Below are 20,478 nucleotides of genomic sequence, written 5' to 3'. Positions count from 1 at the left end.
TACGACTTGTTCTTAGGAAGTAAGGGAAGGGGGACCTTTTTGCAACTATATATCTATGTATTCCATCCTAAGGAGACTTAATATACAACAAACAAACGTACACACCATGACCGGTCGCTCACTTCATCATCTTTCCTTCCTTAACACTCCACCCCTCGGGCGGACTAATGAAGGAGAAATCCATCCACTCTCCCAGAATCTCCCTCACACCTTCCACTAACTTCTCATCGCTCTTCTCTCCCTCCTTGTCCAATACGACTTCATCTCTCAAGTCTCCAAACTCTCCTTTGGCGCTGTTATCACGAACGCTGTTTGCAGCAGCAGCACAAGACTCTACTTCTTCAACACTGCCAGGTCCCATGATAAGGGACATAGTGGGCAGAGAAGGGTCTTTGTTGGCGGTTTCTCGGACGGCGAAGCGGAGAGCCAGGCTAGCTAGGTCATCGTTGTGTTTTGCTGCATAAGTGGCTGCATTTGCGGCTGCCTGACGGAGACCAGAGGGGGCAGGGTGCCAGTCTCCGAGTGTTCTTTGCTTTCTGTCAGTACCTGATGTGTATAGGGGGGATGTGTGAAAAGTGTGATGGAAAGTCGAGAAGGAGAAAAAAGAGAAGAGGAAATCAAACTTACCCAATCGGCACACCCTGAGCCCTCAACAAGCCAATATTCAAAGGCGAACTACTACACACCACCTTCACTCCCGCTTCCTTCAACTCCCTCAACCCTTCAGTCTTCAATCTCGTATTCTGCAACGTCAATTGTCCCCAATTCTGCACAATGTCAAGCGGTTTCCCCATCTCCTTGCACTTCCTCGCCACCCTCACCAATTTATCAATGGGATAGCCCGAAATACCTACATACCTAACCTTTCCCTTCTCCACAAACTCCCAAAGTGCAGAAACAGCAGCCACCACCCCCTCATCAGAAATAAACTCCACATCATGACAAAACACCACATCCAAATACCCAGTCTGAAACCTCTCCAAACTCCTCTCCACAGATTCTCTAACCCAATCAGGCGAGTAATTAAACTCTTCACTGGCAATCCTTCCAACTTTGGTCATGAGAAAATAGTCTTTTCTGTTGTAAAGCGATGTGATTTGGGGGTTTGCGAGGGCCTTTCCGAGGATTTTTTCAGAGGGCTCGTAGTAGGGTGATGTGTCGATTGTGCGGATGCCGTGGGAGAAGGCTTTGAGGATGACGGGGATTATGGGGCGCGTTTCTGCGTCCGGGTTTAGTTGGTGGGACCATGCTGCTCCGCCCATTACTATGGGGGTTATTTCTTTGGTGAGGTCGCTGCGGGGTCGATGGATTGAATTGGCCATGGTTGGAAGTGAATTTTTGATGTTTTAGGAGTGGAGGTATGTTGTCAGTTGTTTGATTGTTTGTCTGTCCTTTTCGAGGTGTGTTATCTTTTGGTCCTTGGGTGAGATTGTTCCTAAAGTTCAAGTCTCCAGAAGGTCCTGTATCTCCCGAGATAACTGAAGGGATGCAGAGAATATTTGTACGACGTCGATTTTCCAATGCAGACGAAAGAATGAAGAAGATGCAGGTCAGGTTCTGGAAGGTGGGATGGAACGTTGGAGGGGTTAAACTTTTGCGGAGGAGGCTCCATCTTTCACGAGAAACAGTTTATCCAGCAATCATGAATTTATCCGGTAGGGCTGGTGACCAATCAGAGGTTCACCTAGCCGACGACGACTTGTGTTTTCGTGTCTAAAGTATAATTTTCAGCCTACACGATGGAGCAGAAAGCCATGGCAGAATACAGCAATAGAAGCTGACATTCATCACTGCTCAGTGTATACTGTAGCTAATACTTTGTTGCAATCGATGAATCCCAGCAACGCCATCTCCTCCGCTTCTACAACCGACCATGTAATCCCATGCTAATAGTGTTCATCAGGACATAACCACCTCTTTTATCAAAAACACTCAATGCTTCTGCAAGACACTCTTGATAGTAGCTGGGAGCTCGACTTGGCCCTTGACCTTGATCTCGTTGATGCCAGTGCTACCACCACTGCCAGTCTGCATCCATATCTTCAGCAAGTCATTGCTCTCCTTGGGCTTCACATCCGGGCTGACTGTGCCGACTGTGATGTGAGCTGTGTCGTTGACACTGCGCCATTGTACACCACCCTGGTCTTTTTCGTCAGGAATCATACGAACCACAAAGCACATCAGTCTGTTATCCCAGACAAGACGTTCGAGTAAAACCTTGCAGCTACCAAGGACGGGCTCTGGGGCAGCATTGGGCTTGTTTGCGGCGTTGGTGTGGGCTTCTGTCAGCTGTTCCCAGTAATCCTTGTGCTGAGTTGCAGATGCACGATGCATCAATGTGACATGAAACTCAGACTGAACACGGTTCCGAGTATGTAACTCGTGGTAAGTCTTTGCAGTGTCGAAATCAGCGTCACGGAAGACTGCGTCAAGGATACTGGCAACACGCTTGGGATCAAGTGTTGCACTGAAGTACTCGAGCTTGGGAGCTTTTCGTGCTGGTTGTCCGTTTGCTCCGTTGGGACCGCGCTGGAGAGCCTTGTTCTTGAACTTGTTGCTTCCACCAATCTCATGCTTGATATCAGGTTTGTAGTCGTTCAGTGCCGCTTCGATGGCTCTGTCAAGATCTTCACCTGTCGGCATCGCACCAAAGAGTTTGGGGAACTCTGCGTTGAGCTGAGACACGATGACTTCCAGATTCTCACGCGATGAAGCGGTGACATCAAGATCGATGATGTGCTCAAACGAGTTGTCAGGCTCGCGCTCAGCCTTGACAGGCTCGAAACGGCCCATGAAGCCATCCATGATACCAATGATCTCGTGCTGTCCTTTTGAGCCAGCCTGGATAGTCTGATGGTTGTCTCCTCTGCTCAATACACGCTCTCGTGTCGCCTGCTTGATTTGATCATAATTGGCGCGATCATGGACGTAGTGGAGAGCGACAAAGTGAGCCTGAGGAACGGTTCTTAACACGTCGTCGATGATCTGCTTTCTCTCACGACGCTGGTGGTTGTTTCTGTCAGCGATCATGACTGGGTAATCTATGAGTCCATCGCAAATCGCTTGGGCGAACTTGATTGGCTTCGGTTTCGATGTGATGTTGTCGTTCTGAATGTGACCCCAGCCGAACAGCTTACAGAGCGCGAGAGCAACAGTAGTCTTACCGCAACCGATGGTTGCAATGGGTACAAGCACAACATTACGATCAACACCCATGCCGTGCTGATTGCCCTTCTCAAGCTCCTGACGAATTATGTCAGAGCCCTTCAGGCCACGTTCCGCCAAAAAGTCGTCTCTAAGCTTGATGATGCCATGGTTTTGGTTGTACTCCTTTCCGAGGTTGGGGTCCTCCTTCAGTCTTTTACGGGCATAGTGGAGATATTCTTCTGTAATCTCCTTGTGCTTCTTGAACTTGGGCGGCTTTTCTGCGATGATGGCCTTTGTGCATTCTCTCCACTGTCTGTACATGAGGTAGGGTTCCTCGAACTTGTACTTGAAGAACCAGTCCTCGAATGGTGCATCTCGTGTCTCGCGTGCCTGACATCTGACGACGAAACCCTCAGTCTCTCTGCCATGGTAACTTCCAGTCTCTGCGATTTTGTCGAGGAAGGATTTGACTGTTGAGATGTCGTTTTCTGTGATGAACATGGTGTGCTTAAAGCCCCATTCAGATGCGAACCTGTCGACAAGCTCATGAGGGTACGTGGCAAACTCGGGGAGGTTTAAGTTGATGCCGTGAAGGTAGAGACCGGCGGTTTCGGGGTTGTATGCAAGGACATGCTCTTCGAACTCATCATCGCATAACTCAGCAACAGCAGTTGCGTTCATGGCGCGAAGTTGGGCAGCGAGATCCTTCTTCGCCTTTCCGACAGAAGCAAGATGTCTGTCGACCCATTTCTCACCAGCCACAGCGTGACTGACTTCGGTGTCATCACGAGCTCCGGTTGAGTGCTTGCTGCAAACCAGAAGAGTGCCATCCTCGAGACCAGAAAGAAAGATGATGCAGCCGTTTTCCTTGACACTGAGCTCGTAAGGGCCTCTTGTGTTTTGCTCGACGTTTCTCCATTCGGTCTTTTTGACCTCGCCGTGGTTGAAGAATTTATCGTATCCTCTGGTAACAATTTCGGGCTCGCCTTTTGAGTTTGTGGTTGTAAAAAGACCTCTGGCGTAAGTAGGGAGGTTGGGCTTCTTATAATCCCAATCTTGCATCTTCCAGGAATCGACCTTGATGCTTGAGCCTGCTACGTCGAAAGTAGCCTTTTTGCATGAGAAACCACCAGTTCCACCGTTGCCTTTGATATGGCTGGTCAGGCCGCGGATCATCTCAGAGACCTCATGAGCATCCTGAGGACGGTAGGGAGCCTCATTACGGTAAGCCATGATTGAAACTCAAATCAAGGTCGGGGCAAAGAGGGAAACGAATCAACTTTATGCGTGATGAAAGTTGATGGAATGGCAAGAAAGTTGTTAGAGGCCCGAACGAAATTCCGAGTCATTAGCGCTGCCTTGGAATGGACGGCGGCTGTAATCCTCTTTCCTCTTCACCTCACCACTCCATCGTCATCCCCACTTCAGAGATAATTGAAATTCTGCGGTGGTGATATCTAACCCCACTACGATACCCACTGACATGATTGATCATGAGAATGGTTGCGCTGTCGAAAGAATGATCTATCGAGATGCAGACACCGACGCATGACTCGGGCGGTGTCACGAAACGGCAACTTCTCTCGACTGAGGGGCACCAATTCTGACATCAGTCTCGCGCCAAATTTCGCATCACCACTTGAAGCTCTCAACTTCTGTCGCAAAACACCATCCACTCTTCACGTTCCTCAAATCGATCCTCAAACCAAAAATAACCATGGCGCAAACAATCGACAGACTCCTCAACCTCGTAGTCGACAAACCCAATGAAGTGCTCCAACACCTCGAATCTTCACCCAACCTCGCCTCACAGCAAGATCGCCACGGCTACTCTCTCCTCCACGCGGCCGCATCCTACAACCACCCCGATGTCCTTCGTACCCTCCTCACCACCTACAACGTCTCCCCCAACCTCGTAGACGAAGACGGAGAAACTTGCCTCTACAGCGTCGAAACACTAGACATGGCCAAATTCCTCGTTGAGCAATGTAACGTCGACACCACGCATAAGAACGACGAAGGCCAGACCGCGGCTGAGAAATTCGAAAGCGAGGGGGATTATCCAGAGATTGCAAATTACCTGGCTGGGCTGATGGAGGGTGGTGCTGCGGCTAGCGTCTTGTCGCAAACAGGCAACCCTAGTGCACAACAAGCTGCTGCGGGTACGACAAATGGCACAAATGGAGCTGGCGCACCGCCACCACTTCCTAACGGTGTAAAGATTGATCTGGGCACCATGGCAGAGGATGAGATGGGTGATGCTCCGGATCCGGAATTCAGGAGGAGGATTGATGAGTTGGCTGCCAGACCTGACTTCCAGAGTGAAGAGACACAGAGGGAATTGAGAGAGTTGGTCCAAGATGCGCTGGGTGGCGTACGAGCAGAGGAGAGAGAGGTCCGCCAAAGAACCTCGTAAACTCGTACAGACGAGAAGAGGACCGCCATAGATCATGCACATATACCCACAGCATCAAATGCTACTCTTGCAGCATTTCGGTCACTTTCTTCGAGGCTCACATCCCCCTGTACATTCATCAATCTTTCCTCTCAGAACGCCCATCTCTCCAGACTCGCCCCACTACCACCTTGCCAAAGACTCATCTTTTCCTGTGCACCACCGTTTGTCTCATAACCTCTTACAAAAGTTAGCATAGTTGCGGTCACCTGGATCAGGAACGGCGGTGGTCAAGAGGAAATGACATTCTCGGTCATGCATAATCAGAGAAACCTGTGGATTACAGACGAGTGGGGGTATATAACAGGTCGGGAAAAGAGAAAAACAACAACATAGGCCACGTCCAACCCAAAGAAACTCCTTGGCAGGCATAATTCTCAAAAGACCCCATCCCGGTCATAAATAAGAATGTGAATAAGAGAGTTGACTTTCATGTCAAGCATGACTCTTGTGATCAGCCGGTTCATGATCTTCCTTGTCGCGAACATCAGAACTGAAGGTCAGAGCACCAGAAGGTCTTCTGAGCAGGGGAGAGCCACCGACCATGGGACTTGGAGCGCCGCTAGGGATACTATCATTGCGGCCATGACCGAGAGCACCACTGCGGATACTACCCTCATATCCTCTCAGACTAGCAACATCTCCACCAAGACTTCTGCCGTCAAAGTTGAGAGATTTGGCATCGAAGTTCAGACTTCTTCCATCAGACGCAAAGTCACGATCCCGATGAGCTTCCTTGTCTCGCTCTCTGTCTTTGACTTGTCTGTGGCTCGCAGCGTAGTAGCTGTTGCGATCCGATGCAATGGCAGGAGCGGAGACATCTCTGGACGAGTAAATACTAGCACGCTCAGCACTGATGAGGCCGCCGACCGAAGGACGAGAGGAGGTGTGATCGATGTTTGCACTCAGGACGCTCAGAGGCAGAGACTCTCGGCTGTCTCCCCACATGCTCTTCGGGGCGATAGCTCGGACAGAGGCATCTGTATCCATAGAGCGACGACGGCGCTTGCTGGAAGAAGCCAATGTCAAGATGGAAGCATTGTCGTTTTGTGTATTGTTGTTATAGTTGGAGGTGTTTGCGAGATGAGGAGGAATAGCGGAAGGCGGTTGCTGAGAGAAGTGGGCATGAGCCGGGTTGGGAGTCAGATGGGCGTTTGCGTTTGTAGATTGGATGGTGGTCAGGGTTGTGGTGAGAGACTGCTGAGACTGATTGGGCGAGGAGAAGGTGCTGTTGTGTCCAGCGCCGTCGACTGAGCTCAGGGCACCGCCTCGGCCATTGGTTGACGACTTGAAGTAGCCACCATCTGAAGCGATAGTCTCTGGGATGGTGGCGACAGTGTTGGCCTGGGAGCGGTTGCTGTTCACTGGAGGGGCAGAGAGAGACGAGTTCCTACTGGCGGTGGAATTGGCCGTGTGGTGGACGTTCATGCTGGCATTGTCGGACGCGGAAGCCGAGTAGGAGCTGGCCGACTCATGACGGCACTGTTGAGGACGACCGGACTGAGGATACGGGTTGTTCTTGAGCTGCGAGGCCTTCTTTGCCTTTTTGCTGTTGGGGTGCAGACCGGTCAGACGCTTGACCCAGGCAGCAAAGGGTCGCTTGTGAGCAGAGCGCTCTGTCGGCATCGTGTCAGCGCGGCGTGAGCGTGATGATTGGGCACTGTATGGTACCTGCTACGTCTGCAGCTGCCATTGTTGACCGGACAAGGAGAGTCAACAGTCTTATGCGTTGGAGTTGCAAAGGCCAGAGCCGGCCATGCACACCCACCGCTGCTTCTAATTTGTCCCGGCCAACAAGGGGGTCCGTGACTGCCCCGCGATTTCTGGAAGCAGGGCTGAGGGTCCAACCCTCACGACGGAGAGAGCTTCCTGCCGAACTCCGAACTGTTTCTGTCCTATCAACTCCTATATCATCGTCACCTCTCGTCAGATATAGGCAGATTGTCCGTAGCAAGCATCATCTATCTGTCTATCCGCGACGTGTGTCTCCCTCTATCAGAACATACGCTATCACTCCTACGAGTTGTACTTATATGCTTATCACAATGTTGCTTACCACGAATCGCCGACACCGCTTGAAACCGGGGAAGGGCCAAACATCTCCGGTATGGTCATCATTGTCTCAACCCGCTCGACGACATGGTAACACAGATCCAAGTAGTCAGATCCCCAATTAGCAATTGGAAACTATGTATACACTTGACCTCTATTTTTCCCAAAGTAGAGGACAGCCCAACATGGCCTCATCAACCGAGGACTCCGCTTCGGCAACCCAGCGACGTCGGCCCGCCGATATCAGCCGTCGCGACTTCCATCACCCGTCGCGTTCGACAGTTTCCCATCCAGTTGCTTGATCTGTAGACTCGTGCACCACACACATTCTCTCCACTCGAATCGCCCATCATGTCGGAACAGCCTAAGCCTCTCCCATTCGTCTACCAGTTCATCGCTGGTGCCGTCGCTGGTGTTTCAGAGGTACACTATCAACAATCCAACCCTCACCCGATCATGACTGACGAATATCTAGATTCTTGTCATGTACACACACCTGATCAAGCCATTGACTTACTCCCCATGTCTGACTGCTTTCCAGGTACCCATTGGATGTCGTAAAGACAAGAATCCAGCTTCAGAGCTCGACCGCTACTGGTGAGGAGGCCTACAACAGCATGGTCGACTGCTTCCGCAAGATTGTCCGCAATGAGGGTTTCTCAAGGCTGTACAGAGGTATTGAGGCTCCCATCCTCATGGAAGCTCCCAAGAGGTCGGTCATTCGCGACACCATATGCGCCAGGACCCGTACTGACCACGTGCAGAGCAACCAAGTTCGCTGCCAACGACGAGTGGGGCAAGTTCTACCGTAACCTCTTCGGCATGACCAAGATGACCCAGGGTCTTTCCGTCCTGACTGGCGCTACCGCTGGTGCCACCGAATCATTCGTCGTCGTCCCCTTCGAGTTGGTCAAGATCCGTCTGCAAGACAAGGCACAATCACACAAGTACAACGGTCTGGTCGACTGTGTGCGCAAGGTCATCCAGCAAGAGGGACCTCTCACCCTATACCAAGGTCTGGAGAGTACAATGTGGAGACATATTCTGTGGAATGCTGGTTACTTTGGCTGTATTTTCCAAGTCCGTGAGCTCCTTCCCAAGGCTGAGACCAAGAAGGCGCAGGTCTTGAATGATCTGGCGTCTGGTGCTGTTGGTGGTACTGTTGGTACAATCTTGAACACTCCCATGGATGTCGTCAAGAGCAGAATCCAAAACTCCCCCAGAGTGCCTGGAGGTGTACCAAAGTACAACTGGGCCTGGCCTGCTCTTGGCACGGTGTACAAGGAGGAAGGCTTCAGCGCTCTCTACAAGGGTTTCCTGCCCAAGGTCTTGAGACTGGGTCCCGGAGGTGGTATCTTGCTTGTCGTCTTCACAGGTGTCATGGACTTCTTCAGAAAGATGAAGGAAAACGAGATCTAAAAGAGGTCATGTATACCAAGCGTGTGTCTCTATCCCACAAAAGTCTCCGAGTATACAAGATATACAGAACCTTTGTAGAAACTATGAACAGTACGACTCATGTAAATTTCCGAATTGAACAAGATTGGCAAAACTGCGCAAAGCTTTTGAAATAGTCGAGGCCAGGAGGCGTAATTCATGGCGTATGTTGATCGACATTACCATCGGCCAGATCCAGCTGGGGTCTTCTGAATATAGCCAAGAAGCTATTCGACCAAAATGCCCTGAAATGCCCTGGAACGCAACTGCTGGTTACGGCAAGATAGACTTGGCATAGCCAGAGTATGCAAGCAGGCACATCCTCACGATGACGAACAAACCCTAATGCCCTACCCTCTCCATGACTCCTGCATATCTTGGAGATCGTCGGATGCAAGACGGTGACAAAGATGTACTTGTGCTCCTCCACTCTCCATTTTTGTCTCGACCCCCTTTTTTTTTGTCGCATCTTGAACTTTTTGTCATCCCGTTGCATTCTCAGAGTTCAAGCCTCGCCGCAATTTTTAACCCCACCGATCTCGCGTGCTGCGACAAGAGGCAAAAGCATGTTGTCAAGTGGCTGTATACATGACTACATGTCAAGAGGAAAAGAGTCTTTTTCGGACGAACTTGATGTTTCCGCACTTTGCTCGCAGTAAGTTATCGGGCGAACGCATGGAAAGATGGGCGTGCATAACAGCTTTGCCGTTTTACTTTTTGCTTCAAAGGTCTGTACATGTGCGAAAATCCTGGTCGTGACATGCACGAACGAGGAGAAGTTGAAAGATCAGCCAGATGTATTGCTAGTTATGGTAGTGATGGGTGATGGGTGATCACGAATATGCGATCCGCAGGGGCATCTCACAAAGTCTACTCGTCTCTTCATCCAGCCGAGAGCCCATCTCTTTGGTGGAGATAATTTTCTAGCCCATTGCCGCCAAATCACGAGATTGGTGGTTTGACGCGCCCTTTCGACCCTCACATGGGAATCAACCACCAAGCTTGTAACCGAGAAGCGCCAAAGTTACACAATCCTTCCAGTCCAGATTGTTCGGATCGAGTGCTTAGTGACATAACTTTCTTCCACGAACGTGTTCACAATCAACAAATGACTCTCCACGACCATCGTAAGTCGTCAGCAAGTCACCGTTCATTGCTACTTTCAGACCATGACTCCTACATATAATTTATTCGAGACAGGTCTCTGCGACTTTGTTGAATGTTGGCGTTGACCGTTACTACGAGTCTGCGCTGTTGACTCGCGCGTCTGTTAGAGTTTGAGTTCAGACATTGCCGACCCGCTGAACGAACCTGAGACGCAGAAGGGCTCGTTCGAGATTCGAGCCTTTCCCGACTCGGATCTTTGAGCCCCAGACGCAGACGCCAAACAATGACCTGGTCGTCTACGTGGCCAAGATCTCTACAGGTACGTGCCTCGAGTACTTTGACCATGTCTAGCGGACTATGGCTCCAACGTGGCCGCAGCTCAGGTACCCCAAGCCGGCCGCGGATAGTGCTCGCCGGGACGCACTCTATTTCGATAGCAGTTTATGGCTGATGGGGCCAGTTCCTTGCTGATGCTGGCACCGTAGATTTGGGCCCATTTCGGACCTCTTTCTTTTGTGGAGGAGCTGGATGCGCGGGTACGCCATGTGCGTGCATTAGCAGAGACATGACGAGCCTAACTGACCCGTAGGATCAAACGGTCCTTGCATTTTCTTGATATATGTATTCTGCGCCTCCCGCCTTGACATCTGAGAGTCGACTCCTTTGGATTTCCTTACTCAAGTCTACTCACGGATTGGGGTTGCTCCTCGCACGGTCTCGTCGACCCTTCTGAATTGTGGTCGCCTTTCCTTTCTTGTCAGTCGTGAGACCGAGCAGAAGACTTGACATTGTTCATATTGGTATACCGGGTCAGTCAACATCATGGGTGCCGATGATTTGCGACCTCAGGTCGAGGGTGTCATGATCACCTTTTGGGTACTCTCATGGGTCATTGTTAGTTTGAGAATCTATGTCCGGTATGTCCCTGTATCCTTCTTGTCATGACTCAATGAGGTACATGTAATTGACTTTGATAGTGCTGTCATGATCAAGTCTTTCGGCAGGGACGATGTTGCCATGATTGTCACACTTCTATTATTCACTGGTTACCTCTCATGTCAGGCGGCTGCTGTAACGCATGGTATTGGCCGATACCGCAAGGATATCCCGGATGACCATCTACCCATTGGTTTTGCTGCGTGGATGTTTGCCGAAGTCTTTTATACTGCATCAGCATCCGTCTTGAAGGTCGCCGTCGGCCTCTTCCTGGAGCGAATTACCCAGAACAAGGTTCACATTCTTATCATCAGAATCATGATGGCGGCAACAATGTTGATTGGCACAATATACTTGTTTGTGGCCTTGTTCCAATGTACTCCTATCTCATTCTACTGGGACTTTTCGCCAAATGCCAAGGGACACTGCATCAGCCCTATGGTATTGGTCGTCATCTCGTATTGCGCATCTGTTCTCAATGGAGCCGCAGATTTCTTCTTCGGTATCTTGCCCATCTTCATCGTCAAGGATCTCAACATGAAGAGGAACACCAAAATCGTGGTCGCCTGTATTCTTGGATTCGCTGCTATTGGATCCCTCTCAACTTTGGTCCGCCTTCCCTATGTCAAGCAACTCGGGACTTACAAAGGAGGTGTGTAAATAAGTCAGACTCGGATTGCACAAAGCAAGAGCTAACACGATCACCAGAATTTCTTTATACTTCAACATATATCGCTCTTTGGAGTACCGTCGAGGTTGGGATCGGCATCTCAGCAGCCAGTCTAGCAACACTGCGTCCACTTGTTCAAAAGTTCTTCCCTACTCTCCTCCCCGACAACCCTTCCGGACCCACGAATTCCAATCTCAAATGGTCAGCAAAGCACAACAAGCGATCACACCGAAAAGGCGGCGATCCTCTGGACAGTGCAGAGAACGGCACACGAAACAACCACACCATGATCACTACAGTTACAGGCGCAAGAACGACTCCAGGCAACCATGACAATGGAAGTGAAGAGAACATTTTCCCTGGTGACGATGATAGAGACATGCTGCCATTGAAAACTTGGGATCACGGCATTAGCAAGCACGTCCAGGTTACGACAACGGAAGAGAGACATGCATCAAGATCGAGTGCTTCTATCGAGGATGGCAAGGACTACTCGTCTGATGACACAACGTGTGTTTATGAGCGTGTGTGATTTTTCTCAGCATTAGCCCTGGTGGCTTCCTCTGCAAAAGACTCCCATTTCCCTTTTAAGCCTTGCTCCTTCTTCTTGCATTCTTTCTACGGCATCGACAGAACAGACCTCCTCAAAAACTAGAGATACCCAGATTACACTTAGTTAAAAAAACTACACATAACATTACAGTCATATCCTCCTCGTAGCCATCTGACACCTCATCTTTTGGGGTTTTGGGAGTACTACCCTTCGCGCAAATAGCTCCGCTTCCTGCATACCGATCCTTCAGTCGGCAGTTTCATGCATCTCCATGCAGCCTCGCTGCCGGTAGCTGGTAGAGCAATATATTTGGGTGTCATGAGGTGAGTCTGGGTCTTTGGTGGCATGCACGATATCATAGGCGGTCATCGGTGGAGTCTGGCCCGAAGTCGGGGTTTGCGGGGGAGCCTTCGAGGGACGATACAGCTTGGGTTCAGCGAGACAGCCTAGACAGTCAACTGCCATGGCTTGAGCGAAACAAAAGGTCAGAGCTGCTTCAACAAGTCATATTACTGTAGGTCGAAGGCTGGATCCGGTCTCGTGATATGGCACGCGACAGCATCTGGACAACAGACTCGCGTCTGGTAATTGACAAACAAGCACATTATCAGCAATGCCCATTAGACCGTTCAGTTTACCGCCAAACCCGTCGCTGGTGGCCGTCATACTCATAATACGAACGCGATCTGGTCCGCGACTGGTCTTCCACTATCCTGGTGTGCCTGAAGCCATTCAACGCAATACGTCATGGCACTTCGGTTCAGCCAACAGCGACTCGGAGGATGGAGGCAGCTCGTCGGATGATGACCAGACTGTGCTTTCTGATGATGCGAGTACGACTTCTTCGCGACAGACGGCGAGACCTAGTATCGCATCGCAGAGTCGTGTCGCGGGTAGTACCTCGACCAAACGAACGACTCGCACGTTACACTCAGATGCTCCAGACAATGACGAAGACGACGATGATGTTGATAATCTAGATGTCGATGTACTGGATCTGAACTCTTCGCCCGCTGACAAACCTACTCCTGCCACTACTACGAATAACATCGCTCACGATCGATCTGCCAACACCACGCGACGTGAAAATACCACGACTGACAAGCGCAATACCTGCGAATGGGAAAAGCTGCTGGGATATCCCGTGGAAGGGCTAGAGATGATGTTATCGCCTCCGTCTAGCATGCACAAGAAGCGTTTCGAAATCATGCTGGATGATCTGGTCTTCCTCGGATACCCCATCTCTGTGCGCGATGACGGCACATGGAAGAAAAAGAAGAGCAAGAGGAGGGCCACAACACAGGACGGAAAGAGCAGTCAGGGTGCTGATGGTGCTCAAGATGAGGATGCAAACGACAGTGGTAGCGACAATGAGAACGAGGACGAGGACGATGACGAAGGAACTGTCGGTGGTGACATGTTCAGTCCGCCTCTATCGCCATTGACGCCTCGACGACCTACCGCGGATCTGCCTCACAGTTATAAATCAGAAGCTGCCTCGTCCGAAGTTGCATCAGAAACTGGCAGTGCCAATAGCAATCAGGATGAGATGACCATGTTCCATGTCGTCTTTGTCATGAATCCGCCTGCTCTCGAATACCACATCCGATTGCAAGAAATGTACGACAATGTTGTCAAGAAGTTTGCAAAAGCCTTGCGCTACGAACAAGCACGCTCAAATGCAATCTACCAAGATGCCAAAAAGATGCAGTCATTGAAAGCACAGGCAAAGGAAAACAAAACGCCAATGGCTGTCTTGTGGCCGACTATGATATCTAGCTGTCCACTGGCAAAAGCGATTGCCATCTTGTACACCAATATTGCGAGCAACAAAATTGCGCATATCAGTATCGGCGATGGCTTTGAAGCGAGCATTCAAATCCCTCAGGCTATATCAACACCATATGTGCCTACGCCTACGGAGCCACAGTTGCCTGGTCTTTGGCTCACAACTGCGAATAGTCTATCAGATGACGGACTATCCCTCTCTCCCCATGCAGCTCTCCTCTTACTAGAAGACAAAGACGTCATGCTCAAAGAGGTAGAAGGCGATGGCAAGGATCCAGCTTCCCCCCTCGCCTTCTTCATCCGCGAACTCACACCCACAAAGTCCCTCGCAAAACTCTCCACCGCACTCTCCCTCCCCCTCTCAGATGTCCAGTTCCTCGCTCGTCATCTCATCTACTGGCGTCGCGCTCGAGCTATCCCTCCTCTCCACATTAGAGACACCTATATCGTCTCTCCTAACTGCGATATGCGACAGCTCCAAAAAGCAATGCCGTTATACGCTCAACAATTCTCAGCCTTACCTTCTTTACCCAAGATGCTTCAGAATTTGAGTGGTAAGCCTATCCAATATGGCTTTTTGATCCCGAGTAAAGATCATAAACCTGCTTACATGGATATTTTGGCTTGGCTGTTACGAGGAGCTTGGGTTACACAACTCAGAACTTTTGCGTGGGTGAAAGTTTCTGTGGATGTCAAGGCTGCTGTTGCCGTTAAGCTACGCGCGGACTTTGAAGAGAGGATGGCGAAACGGGGGACTGCTTCTTCTGCTCTGCTCAAAACTACTGCGATGATGAATTCAAAAGCTTCACAGGGGAGTGGGGGAGCAGGAGCAGACCGCCGTATCTCTGAAGACTTTGACAATGTGTCAGAGGTCGCGAGTAGTAGATTGAGCATTGCAAGTTCAGCATTACTATCCCCAACCCTGAGTCGCTCAGCCAGCGACGCAGGAAGTTCCGGAAGCGGAAGAACTGCTATACCGCCACCTCTTGCTCATCGAGCAGATACATCACCCAATCTGCATGCAAGCAGGGAATTAGCCCCATCACCTCCTTCTATCCTCTCCAATAGCAGTGCATCTGCCCACGAAGACGATACTTCTACCGTTAACTCTGCTTCCCTACCTTCGACGGATCCTGGCTCTTATACGCAGACTCTTGTGCTTTCGCCGCATAAAGCTAGTACGGAGGAGAGTCGCTGGTTGACGTGGATAGGAGCTCATTTGAAAGATGCAGAAGTGAAAGAGTATTGGGGTGTGCTGGTCAAGCATTTTGACGGCAAGAGGGCTTTGGAAGAAATTGCGGCTAGAGAGGGTTTGAAGAGGAGTAAGGTGCAGGGTTTGTTGCATAAATTAGAGCAGGAAGGCGTGTTGTATGTGGTTAAGCATTGGTGAGGCGATGAAGCGAGATCCCAAAAGATTTCAACATCCGTTGCGCAAAGCCGGCTATCCTTGTTCAGTTCTTGATGTGCATGTGAGATGGTATTGACTTGGCCGCCCGTTCGATTGTACATGACAATTTGATGCCTCAGTGATGGTCAAAATGATACAATGTCTAATATGCTTCTGGGTGCACCCTGGCAATGGTTCTTCGCACACGTCTTTACTGTCGATCTCCATTCGAGAGGACTAGACTTTGACTGTGGATGACCTTCTCCTCCGTCTCCATGTTCTCTGTACATATGCAGGGTAGTTTTGGTGGTCGAGATGACTATCCTCCTGTTGACACTATGGTTTGCGTTTTCGTGGTGCGGTGGACCACGAGCGTTTTACTCCTGTGCCCCTTCGAAAACACTCAGATCCAACCCACGTCTTGGTGTGTAAATCGCTTTCACATCTATCTGACGAGTGTGCGTAGTCAGGTCTAGATGCACGTCCACTAGGCTGCGAAACAAATCGGCTCGCTTGGGTCAGTCGCCATGGTGTAATTGTGGCCAACGTTGTCACTAACAGACCACGACAATTATAGTCATGATGATGACGTGAAGGTGTCCGTTGACATCTTGCACCCATCGTTCGATCATCTCTGGTACTTCTCGAAAATGAAGACGTCTACCAGACATGCCAATGACTTCTTAAATACAGGAGATTAGAATAAGCTACAGCTAAACAGAGAGAAAAGAACAACCGAGATATTGTCAGAAAGTATGCATGAATTTTTCAAAAACTACAAACAAAGAGGTATCTAAGTCGTTACAATGGAGACTTCGCTATCCAGATCTATAAAAAGTCGTTATGTTCTTGACGTGGTGTTGGGAGACTTACATCCCTTTAGTGTGTCAAAGTCGTTACAAATCATCCGGGAGAACTACATCCCTTTTTTCTCCTTCTTCTTCCCCCCCCCCCCCCCCCCCCCCCCCCCGCAACCGCAGCCCAACCAACCGCATCATCAAGCCCAAGGCCAATTCTAGCCAGCGGTGAACCGCGCACCGTCGCCAGTAGGATCGCCCCAGGGTCGTACCCGCAACTTGACCCCCCCCCCCCCCCCCCCCCCCCCCCCCCCCCCCCCCCCCCTCCTTGCCCTCAAAGTAAGCAACTTCTCAAAGCTTGCCCTGAGCAGGTTGACAACAGCTCTTCGGCACCTCTACACTAGCCTTGTTGCTACTCGGCGGCACATCGATACTAGGATTACTGGTAAAGAAATCCGTAGGTCGCAAATGCACTTGATGAATCTCACAAGGCATGACTGGCCAATCCTCCACTCTGGGGTTGTGGGTGAGGCCAAACACACTCCAGACCACTACATCGGTATCTCTGGTGCCATCGCCACGAGCAACAGCATCAGCCACTCCATCCACTTCCTTGCGAGATTGCATGGTGAAGCGGCCACCGGCGAAGAGTTCATCGTCTTTGTATTTTGTGACCCACACGTGGTGTTGAGCGAATTGAGCGCGTTGAGCCTGCACGGATGCTGGATCGGCGAGAAGAAGTTGTGTAGCTGGAGGAACGAGTTTGTAGCCTACACTGTTTCCAGAAACGGGGTTTTTGATATTCTCGTTTACGATCTTGAAGACGCGGTTGAGACGTGGTTCGGCATCTGCCCAGGCAGCGGTCTCGATGGGTGTTTTGCGTACTTCGTAGTAGTTACCGCGAGGGTTGGTCTTGGGGTTCATGGGCACGGCGTGGGATTCTTCGGTGATGACTGTGTTGTTGTGGCCGTCGATTGCTGGATCGATGCGGAAGGCAAAGATGTGTTGATGATTTTGGGCAAGGACACCAGGGTTGACGACATTGCCGTAGTTGCTGGTTTTGCCGGGGTCGATGTTGACACAACTGACGATACCCGTTGCTCGTGTCTCGATATCGATACCGCCTGATTGATCGAACTTGTAGGCAAAGACGTATTCGTAGTTGGCGAGGGTGATGATGAACTGGACTACCAGGACGCGACTGCGAGTAACGACGGCACGGCCAGTGCGCCAGTTGGTGTGCTTCCAGCCGATACCTTCGTCTTGCTCGTGAAGGCAAATGACATTGGGATGGACCTTGCCCTTACCATCATCATTGACGATAACAGCATCAAAGTACTTGATGACACCCAGACAGTCACAGCCGAGTGATAGATTGTTTGCACAGTTTCCAGCACCACCATCGCCAAAGTCAAAGGCCTGCTTTCTCTGGAATGGTGGGCGCGCATCTGCATAAGGAACAGTCATCTCGCTGACAGAGAGTCTGTAGGCGACACTTCTGCCATCGTAGTGTACGTCATGGATGACAGCGCCCTCACGAGGGTTGAATGACACACGGAAACGCCACTTCTGCCACTCTACCAGAGACTCGTCGCTGACTTTGAATGAAGGACCGTCAGGCTGCAGAACGTTCAATGTCTTGAGATCCTGTCTGAGACCCTGAGGCAGAAGCTCAGGAACATATTCAGAAGTAGTGCAGTGCTCAAGGATCTTTTCGCCGTGCGTCTTTGCCGTAAGTCCATCTCCCTTTCCACCAGTAGCAAGTTTGTCGATACGGCAGATCTCCTTTTTATGAATGTCCAGAACAGGAATAAGAGGAAGAGGGAAGGCGTAGAAGTTTGAGTCGGCATTACCGTTGCGAGTGTCTTGGGCGAAGATGAGACCTTGGAAGTAACGGCGGCTCTCATCTTCTTCATCCAGACCACCATATGGCCAGGGTTCAACAACAATCTCATAGTAGTCGGGAATGTTGAGTTCTGCAATGGCTTGCTTGAACTTTGGGTCGGCCTTGCATACGCTAACAAGAACCTCGAACTCTTTCCTGTTGAGAGTTAGAAATGACTCGGTGCACTAGTCTCTGGGAGACTCACAAAGTCAAGGCAGCTTGATGCTCTTTGCCAATAATCTCATGCTTGAGTCTCTTCTTAGAGTCGATGTCCACTACAGACTCGTGGTAGGACGGGATTCTGTCCTGGCCGATGACATCGTACTGGATCTTGGCAAGACGAGCAGGACGAGGAGAAGTAGGTGACAAGCGACCAGAGTGCTCAAGCTGAAGGTATTTGACCAACTCAGCCTTGGTAGGCTCTTGAAGGAAGATCTCTCTAAAATCAATAACCTCCTTGTCATGGTGAGCGAGGACAATCTCTCTTGCGAGGTTGGTTTCCTCAATCGAAAGGTTGGAAAGAGGATGAGAGGGAGCCATGATTGGCAAAAGTGGTAAGAAAGTTGGTATGATCTGATGAGAAGCAAGACACAATCACCACGGAAAGACACCTCTACTTATATTCATCAGAGCTGTCAGCGGCGGTGGTGGACGATATCACGCTATACCCAATCAAGCATGTTTAGCCGGAAGGTCGATAAGATAGCATCGCATGGAGATTCCGAACTGGGGATTGCCCGCTAATCAGCGGGGCTACACACGCGACAGCATATGGGCTGCACGGCTGACCACGGGTCCAGATGACAATCGATGTCTAATCTATGACTGTGACTTGCTGTACGATTGGAACGACTATCTGCAGCCTGTCAATCGCATAAGTTTCGCAGGGTCTAACAGGTGGTGTGCGGTCGTATTCCGCGAGTGCTTGTCGTCCGATATCAAGCTTTCTCACTTATTTGTCCCGAAAGAGGATGGTGATATGTTCTTGACAGAGACGGGTATCAAAATATCAAGTCAAGATCTCAGCCTCCTCTTTCCGAGGCATAAAAGTGAGAAGCGATAGAACCGCGGCCGCATGCGTCGAAATTCGCGAAACTTCACATGACTCCATTACGTCTGCTAGAGCTTGCCACATGTAGCTGTAAATCATACAGTGCCTAAGTCCATACATCACCAGAGATCAGTCGTCGTGAAATTCCGTTCTAGGCACGCGAGATCTAATAAGTTGTCTTGCCACGCAACAGTCGACGACGTCTGCAGGTTCCGGGAAGGCACTTATACAGACCTCATCCTGCAGCCCCTCCATCAACCCCGCCATCCATCTCTCCGAACTTCCATGAATTATCTCTACCTAAACACCAGCTCTTCCATTGATATCCCATCAAACCATCAACAATGCCAGAAACCACCTACATAAACGGCTACCACCCTTCAGTGCTAGCAACACACAACGCCCGCACAGCCCAAAACTCCTGCCAATTCCTCCTCCCAACCCTCTCCACCTTATCCACAACCCACGCATCTTTTTCCCTCCTCGACGCCGGCTGTGGTCCAGCGAGTATAACAATCTCTCTCGCCCTCCTTTTCCCTGCCGCAAGAATCACAGCATTAGATCTTTCGTCCAAAGCTCTTGAACCAGGGCGTCACGCAGCAAAACAGCAAAACGTGAGCAACATCGAGTTCAAGGAGGGAAATGTATATACCCTGCCTTTCGCAGATGAAATCTTCGATGTAGTACATGCACAACAATTACTCTGTCACTTACCCGATCCCATCAAAGCAATTGCCGAACTCCTCAGAGTTACCAAAAAGGGAGGTGTGTTGGCGCTCAGAGAAGCAGATACAAGGGCCATATTCTTTTATCCTGAACTACCTCTTTTGAAGAAGAATTGGGAACTCTTTGCAAAGACCATGGAGGGGGAGGGCAATACAGGGGATACGAGTGCTGGTAGGAAATTGAGGAAATGGGTTAGAAGTGCTGGGGTGAAGGAGGAAGAGGTGAGGTGTAGTGCAGGGACTTGGTGTTACAGCTCCGAGGTTGAGAGGGTGGCTTTTGGGGAGGCGTGGATGGAGAGGGTGGTGGAGAGCGAATTCGCAGTCAAAGTCGTTGAGCAAGGTCTTGCCACGAAACAAGAAATGGCAGAGATTCGCGAAGGGTGGAGAGAATGGTCTCAAGACCCAGATGGTTGGCTATGTATCCCTCACGGAGAAGCCTTGATCACAAATATCTAAGTCCCTTCTCGTGGACCTCCCCCCCCCTCCCT

The 20,478-nt window shown here is 50.4% G+C and overlaps 9 protein-coding genes across 9 annotated transcripts; 5 read left to right on the top strand and 4 right to left on the bottom strand.

The window, feature by feature from the left end:
- Positions 1-23: 23 nt before the first annotated feature.
- Positions 24-1,562, bottom strand: AUEXF2481DRAFT_36796 (uncharacterized protein). Its single transcript, XM_013491378.1, has 2 exons — positions 628-1,562; positions 24-527 (listed from the first exon to the last, which is right to left on the bottom strand). The coding sequence occupies exons 1-2, from the start codon at positions 1,320-1,322 to the stop codon at positions 119-121; spliced, it is 1,104 nt and encodes a 367-aa protein (XP_013346832.1). The 5' UTR covers positions 1,323-1,562; the 3' UTR covers positions 24-118.
- A 22-nt stretch (positions 1,563-1,584) lies between these two features.
- On the bottom strand, positions 1,585-4,469 carry AUEXF2481DRAFT_36795 (uncharacterized protein). The gene has a single exon (XM_013491377.1). The coding sequence runs from the start codon at positions 4,378-4,380 to the stop codon at positions 1,933-1,935; it is 2,448 nt and encodes an 815-aa protein (XP_013346831.1). The 5' UTR covers positions 4,381-4,469; the 3' UTR covers positions 1,585-1,932.
- A 395-nt stretch (positions 4,470-4,864) lies between these two features.
- AUEXF2481DRAFT_2250 (uncharacterized protein) lies at positions 4,865-5,563 on the top strand (the record flags this gene model as incomplete). Its single annotated transcript, XM_013491174.1, has 1 exon — positions 4,865-5,563. One exon carries the CDS (start codon positions 4,865-4,867, stop codon positions 5,561-5,563), a length of 699 nt encoding a protein of 232 aa, XP_013346628.1.
- A 474-nt stretch (positions 5,564-6,037) lies between these two features.
- AUEXF2481DRAFT_77272 (uncharacterized protein) lies at positions 6,038-7,349 on the bottom strand (the record flags this gene model as incomplete). Its single annotated transcript, XM_013491511.1, has 2 exons — positions 7,274-7,349; positions 6,038-7,218 (listed from the first exon to the last, which is right to left on the bottom strand). The coding sequence occupies exons 1-2, from the start codon at positions 7,293-7,295 to the stop codon at positions 6,038-6,040; spliced, it is 1,203 nt and encodes a 400-aa protein (XP_013346965.1). The 5' UTR covers positions 7,296-7,349.
- Positions 7,350-7,891: 542 nt separating this feature from the next.
- On the top strand, positions 7,892-9,280 carry AUEXF2481DRAFT_36793 (uncharacterized protein). Its single transcript, XM_013491376.1, has 4 exons — positions 7,892-8,077; positions 8,130-8,140; positions 8,196-8,366; positions 8,419-9,280. Exons 1-4 carry the CDS (start codon positions 8,006-8,008, stop codon positions 9,071-9,073), a joined length of 909 nt encoding a protein of 302 aa, XP_013346830.1. The 5' UTR covers positions 7,892-8,005; the 3' UTR covers positions 9,074-9,280.
- Positions 9,281-10,681: 1,401 nt separating this feature from the next.
- Positions 10,682-12,519, top strand: AUEXF2481DRAFT_36791 (uncharacterized protein). Its single transcript, XM_013491375.1, has 4 exons — positions 10,682-10,734; positions 10,788-11,115; positions 11,176-11,786; positions 11,843-12,519. The coding sequence occupies exons 2-4, from the start codon at positions 11,021-11,023 to the stop codon at positions 12,334-12,336; spliced, it is 1,200 nt and encodes a 399-aa protein (XP_013346829.1). The 5' UTR covers positions 10,682-10,734; positions 10,788-11,020; the 3' UTR covers positions 12,337-12,519.
- Positions 12,520-12,810: 291 nt separating this feature from the next.
- AUEXF2481DRAFT_36790 (uncharacterized protein) lies at positions 12,811-15,701 on the top strand. The gene has a single exon (XM_013491374.1). The coding sequence runs from the start codon at positions 12,971-12,973 to the stop codon at positions 15,533-15,535; it is 2,565 nt and encodes an 854-aa protein (XP_013346828.1). The 5' UTR covers positions 12,811-12,970; the 3' UTR covers positions 15,536-15,701.
- Positions 15,702-16,631: 930 nt separating this feature from the next.
- AUEXF2481DRAFT_36789 (uncharacterized protein) lies at positions 16,632-18,802 on the bottom strand. Its single transcript, XM_013491373.1, has 2 exons — positions 18,420-18,802; positions 16,632-18,370 (listed from the first exon to the last, which is right to left on the bottom strand). Exons 1-2 carry the CDS (start codon positions 18,752-18,754, stop codon positions 16,681-16,683), a joined length of 2,025 nt encoding a protein of 674 aa, XP_013346827.1. The 5' UTR covers positions 18,755-18,802; the 3' UTR covers positions 16,632-16,680.
- Positions 18,803-19,609: 807 nt separating this feature from the next.
- Positions 19,610-20,446, top strand: AUEXF2481DRAFT_26667 (uncharacterized protein; the record flags this gene model as incomplete). Its single annotated transcript, XM_013491267.1, has 1 exon — positions 19,610-20,446. One exon carries the CDS (start codon positions 19,610-19,612, stop codon positions 20,444-20,446), a length of 837 nt encoding a protein of 278 aa, XP_013346721.1.
- Between the last annotated feature and the right edge of the window lie 32 nt (positions 20,447-20,478).

Source organism: Aureobasidium subglaciale, assembly GCF_000721755.1.
Source record: "Aureobasidium subglaciale EXF-2481 unplaced genomic scaffold scaffold_3, whole genome shotgun sequence".
Taxonomy (NCBI): Eukaryota; Fungi; Ascomycota; class Dothideomycetes; order Dothideales; family Saccotheciaceae; genus Aureobasidium; species Aureobasidium subglaciale.
This window is presented reverse-complemented; position numbering and strand designations above follow the sequence as displayed.

What these genes read in the sequence shown, in the direction of transcription:
- AUEXF2481DRAFT_36796 (XM_013491378.1), bottom strand. Translation starts at nt 1,322, where the DNA reads ATGGCCAATTCAATCCATCGACCCCGCAGCGACCTCACCAAAGAAATA. An exon ending in GCTCAGGGTGTGCCGATTGG is followed by an intron (nt 528 to 627) that starts GTAAGTTTGATT and finishes CAGAAAGCAAAG; the next exon opens with AACACTCGGAGACTGGCACC.
- AUEXF2481DRAFT_36795 (XM_013491377.1), bottom strand. Translation starts at nt 4,380, where the DNA reads ATGGCTTACCGTAATGAGGCTCCCTACCGTCCTCAGGATGCTCATGAG.
- AUEXF2481DRAFT_36793 (XM_013491376.1), top strand. Translation starts at nt 8,006, where the DNA reads ATGTCGGAACAGCCTAAGCCTCTCCCATTCGTCTACCAGTTCATCGCT. An exon ending in CTCATGGAAGCTCCCAAGAG is followed by an intron (nt 8,367 to 8,418) that starts GTCGGTCATTCG and finishes GACCACGTGCAG; the next exon opens with AGCAACCAAGTTCGCTGCCA.
- AUEXF2481DRAFT_36791 (XM_013491375.1), top strand. Translation starts at nt 11,021, where the DNA reads ATGGGTGCCGATGATTTGCGACCTCAGGTCGAGGGTGTCATGATCACC. An exon ending in AGTTTGAGAATCTATGTCCG is followed by an intron (nt 11,116 to 11,175) that starts GTATGTCCCTGT and finishes TGACTTTGATAG; the next exon opens with TGCTGTCATGATCAAGTCTT. An exon ending in ACTCGGGACTTACAAAGGAG is followed by an intron (nt 11,787 to 11,842) that starts GTGTGTAAATAA and finishes CACGATCACCAG; the next exon opens with AATTTCTTTATACTTCAACA.
- AUEXF2481DRAFT_36790 (XM_013491374.1), top strand. Translation starts at nt 12,971, where the DNA reads ATGCCCATTAGACCGTTCAGTTTACCGCCAAACCCGTCGCTGGTGGCC.
- AUEXF2481DRAFT_36789 (XM_013491373.1), bottom strand. Translation starts at nt 18,754, where the DNA reads ATGGCTCCCTCTCATCCTCTTTCCAACCTTTCGATTGAGGAAACCAAC. An exon ending in CATCAAGCTGCCTTGACTTT is followed by an intron (nt 18,371 to 18,419) that starts GTGAGTCTCCCA and finishes AACTCTCAACAG; the next exon opens with GAAAGAGTTCGAGGTTCTTG.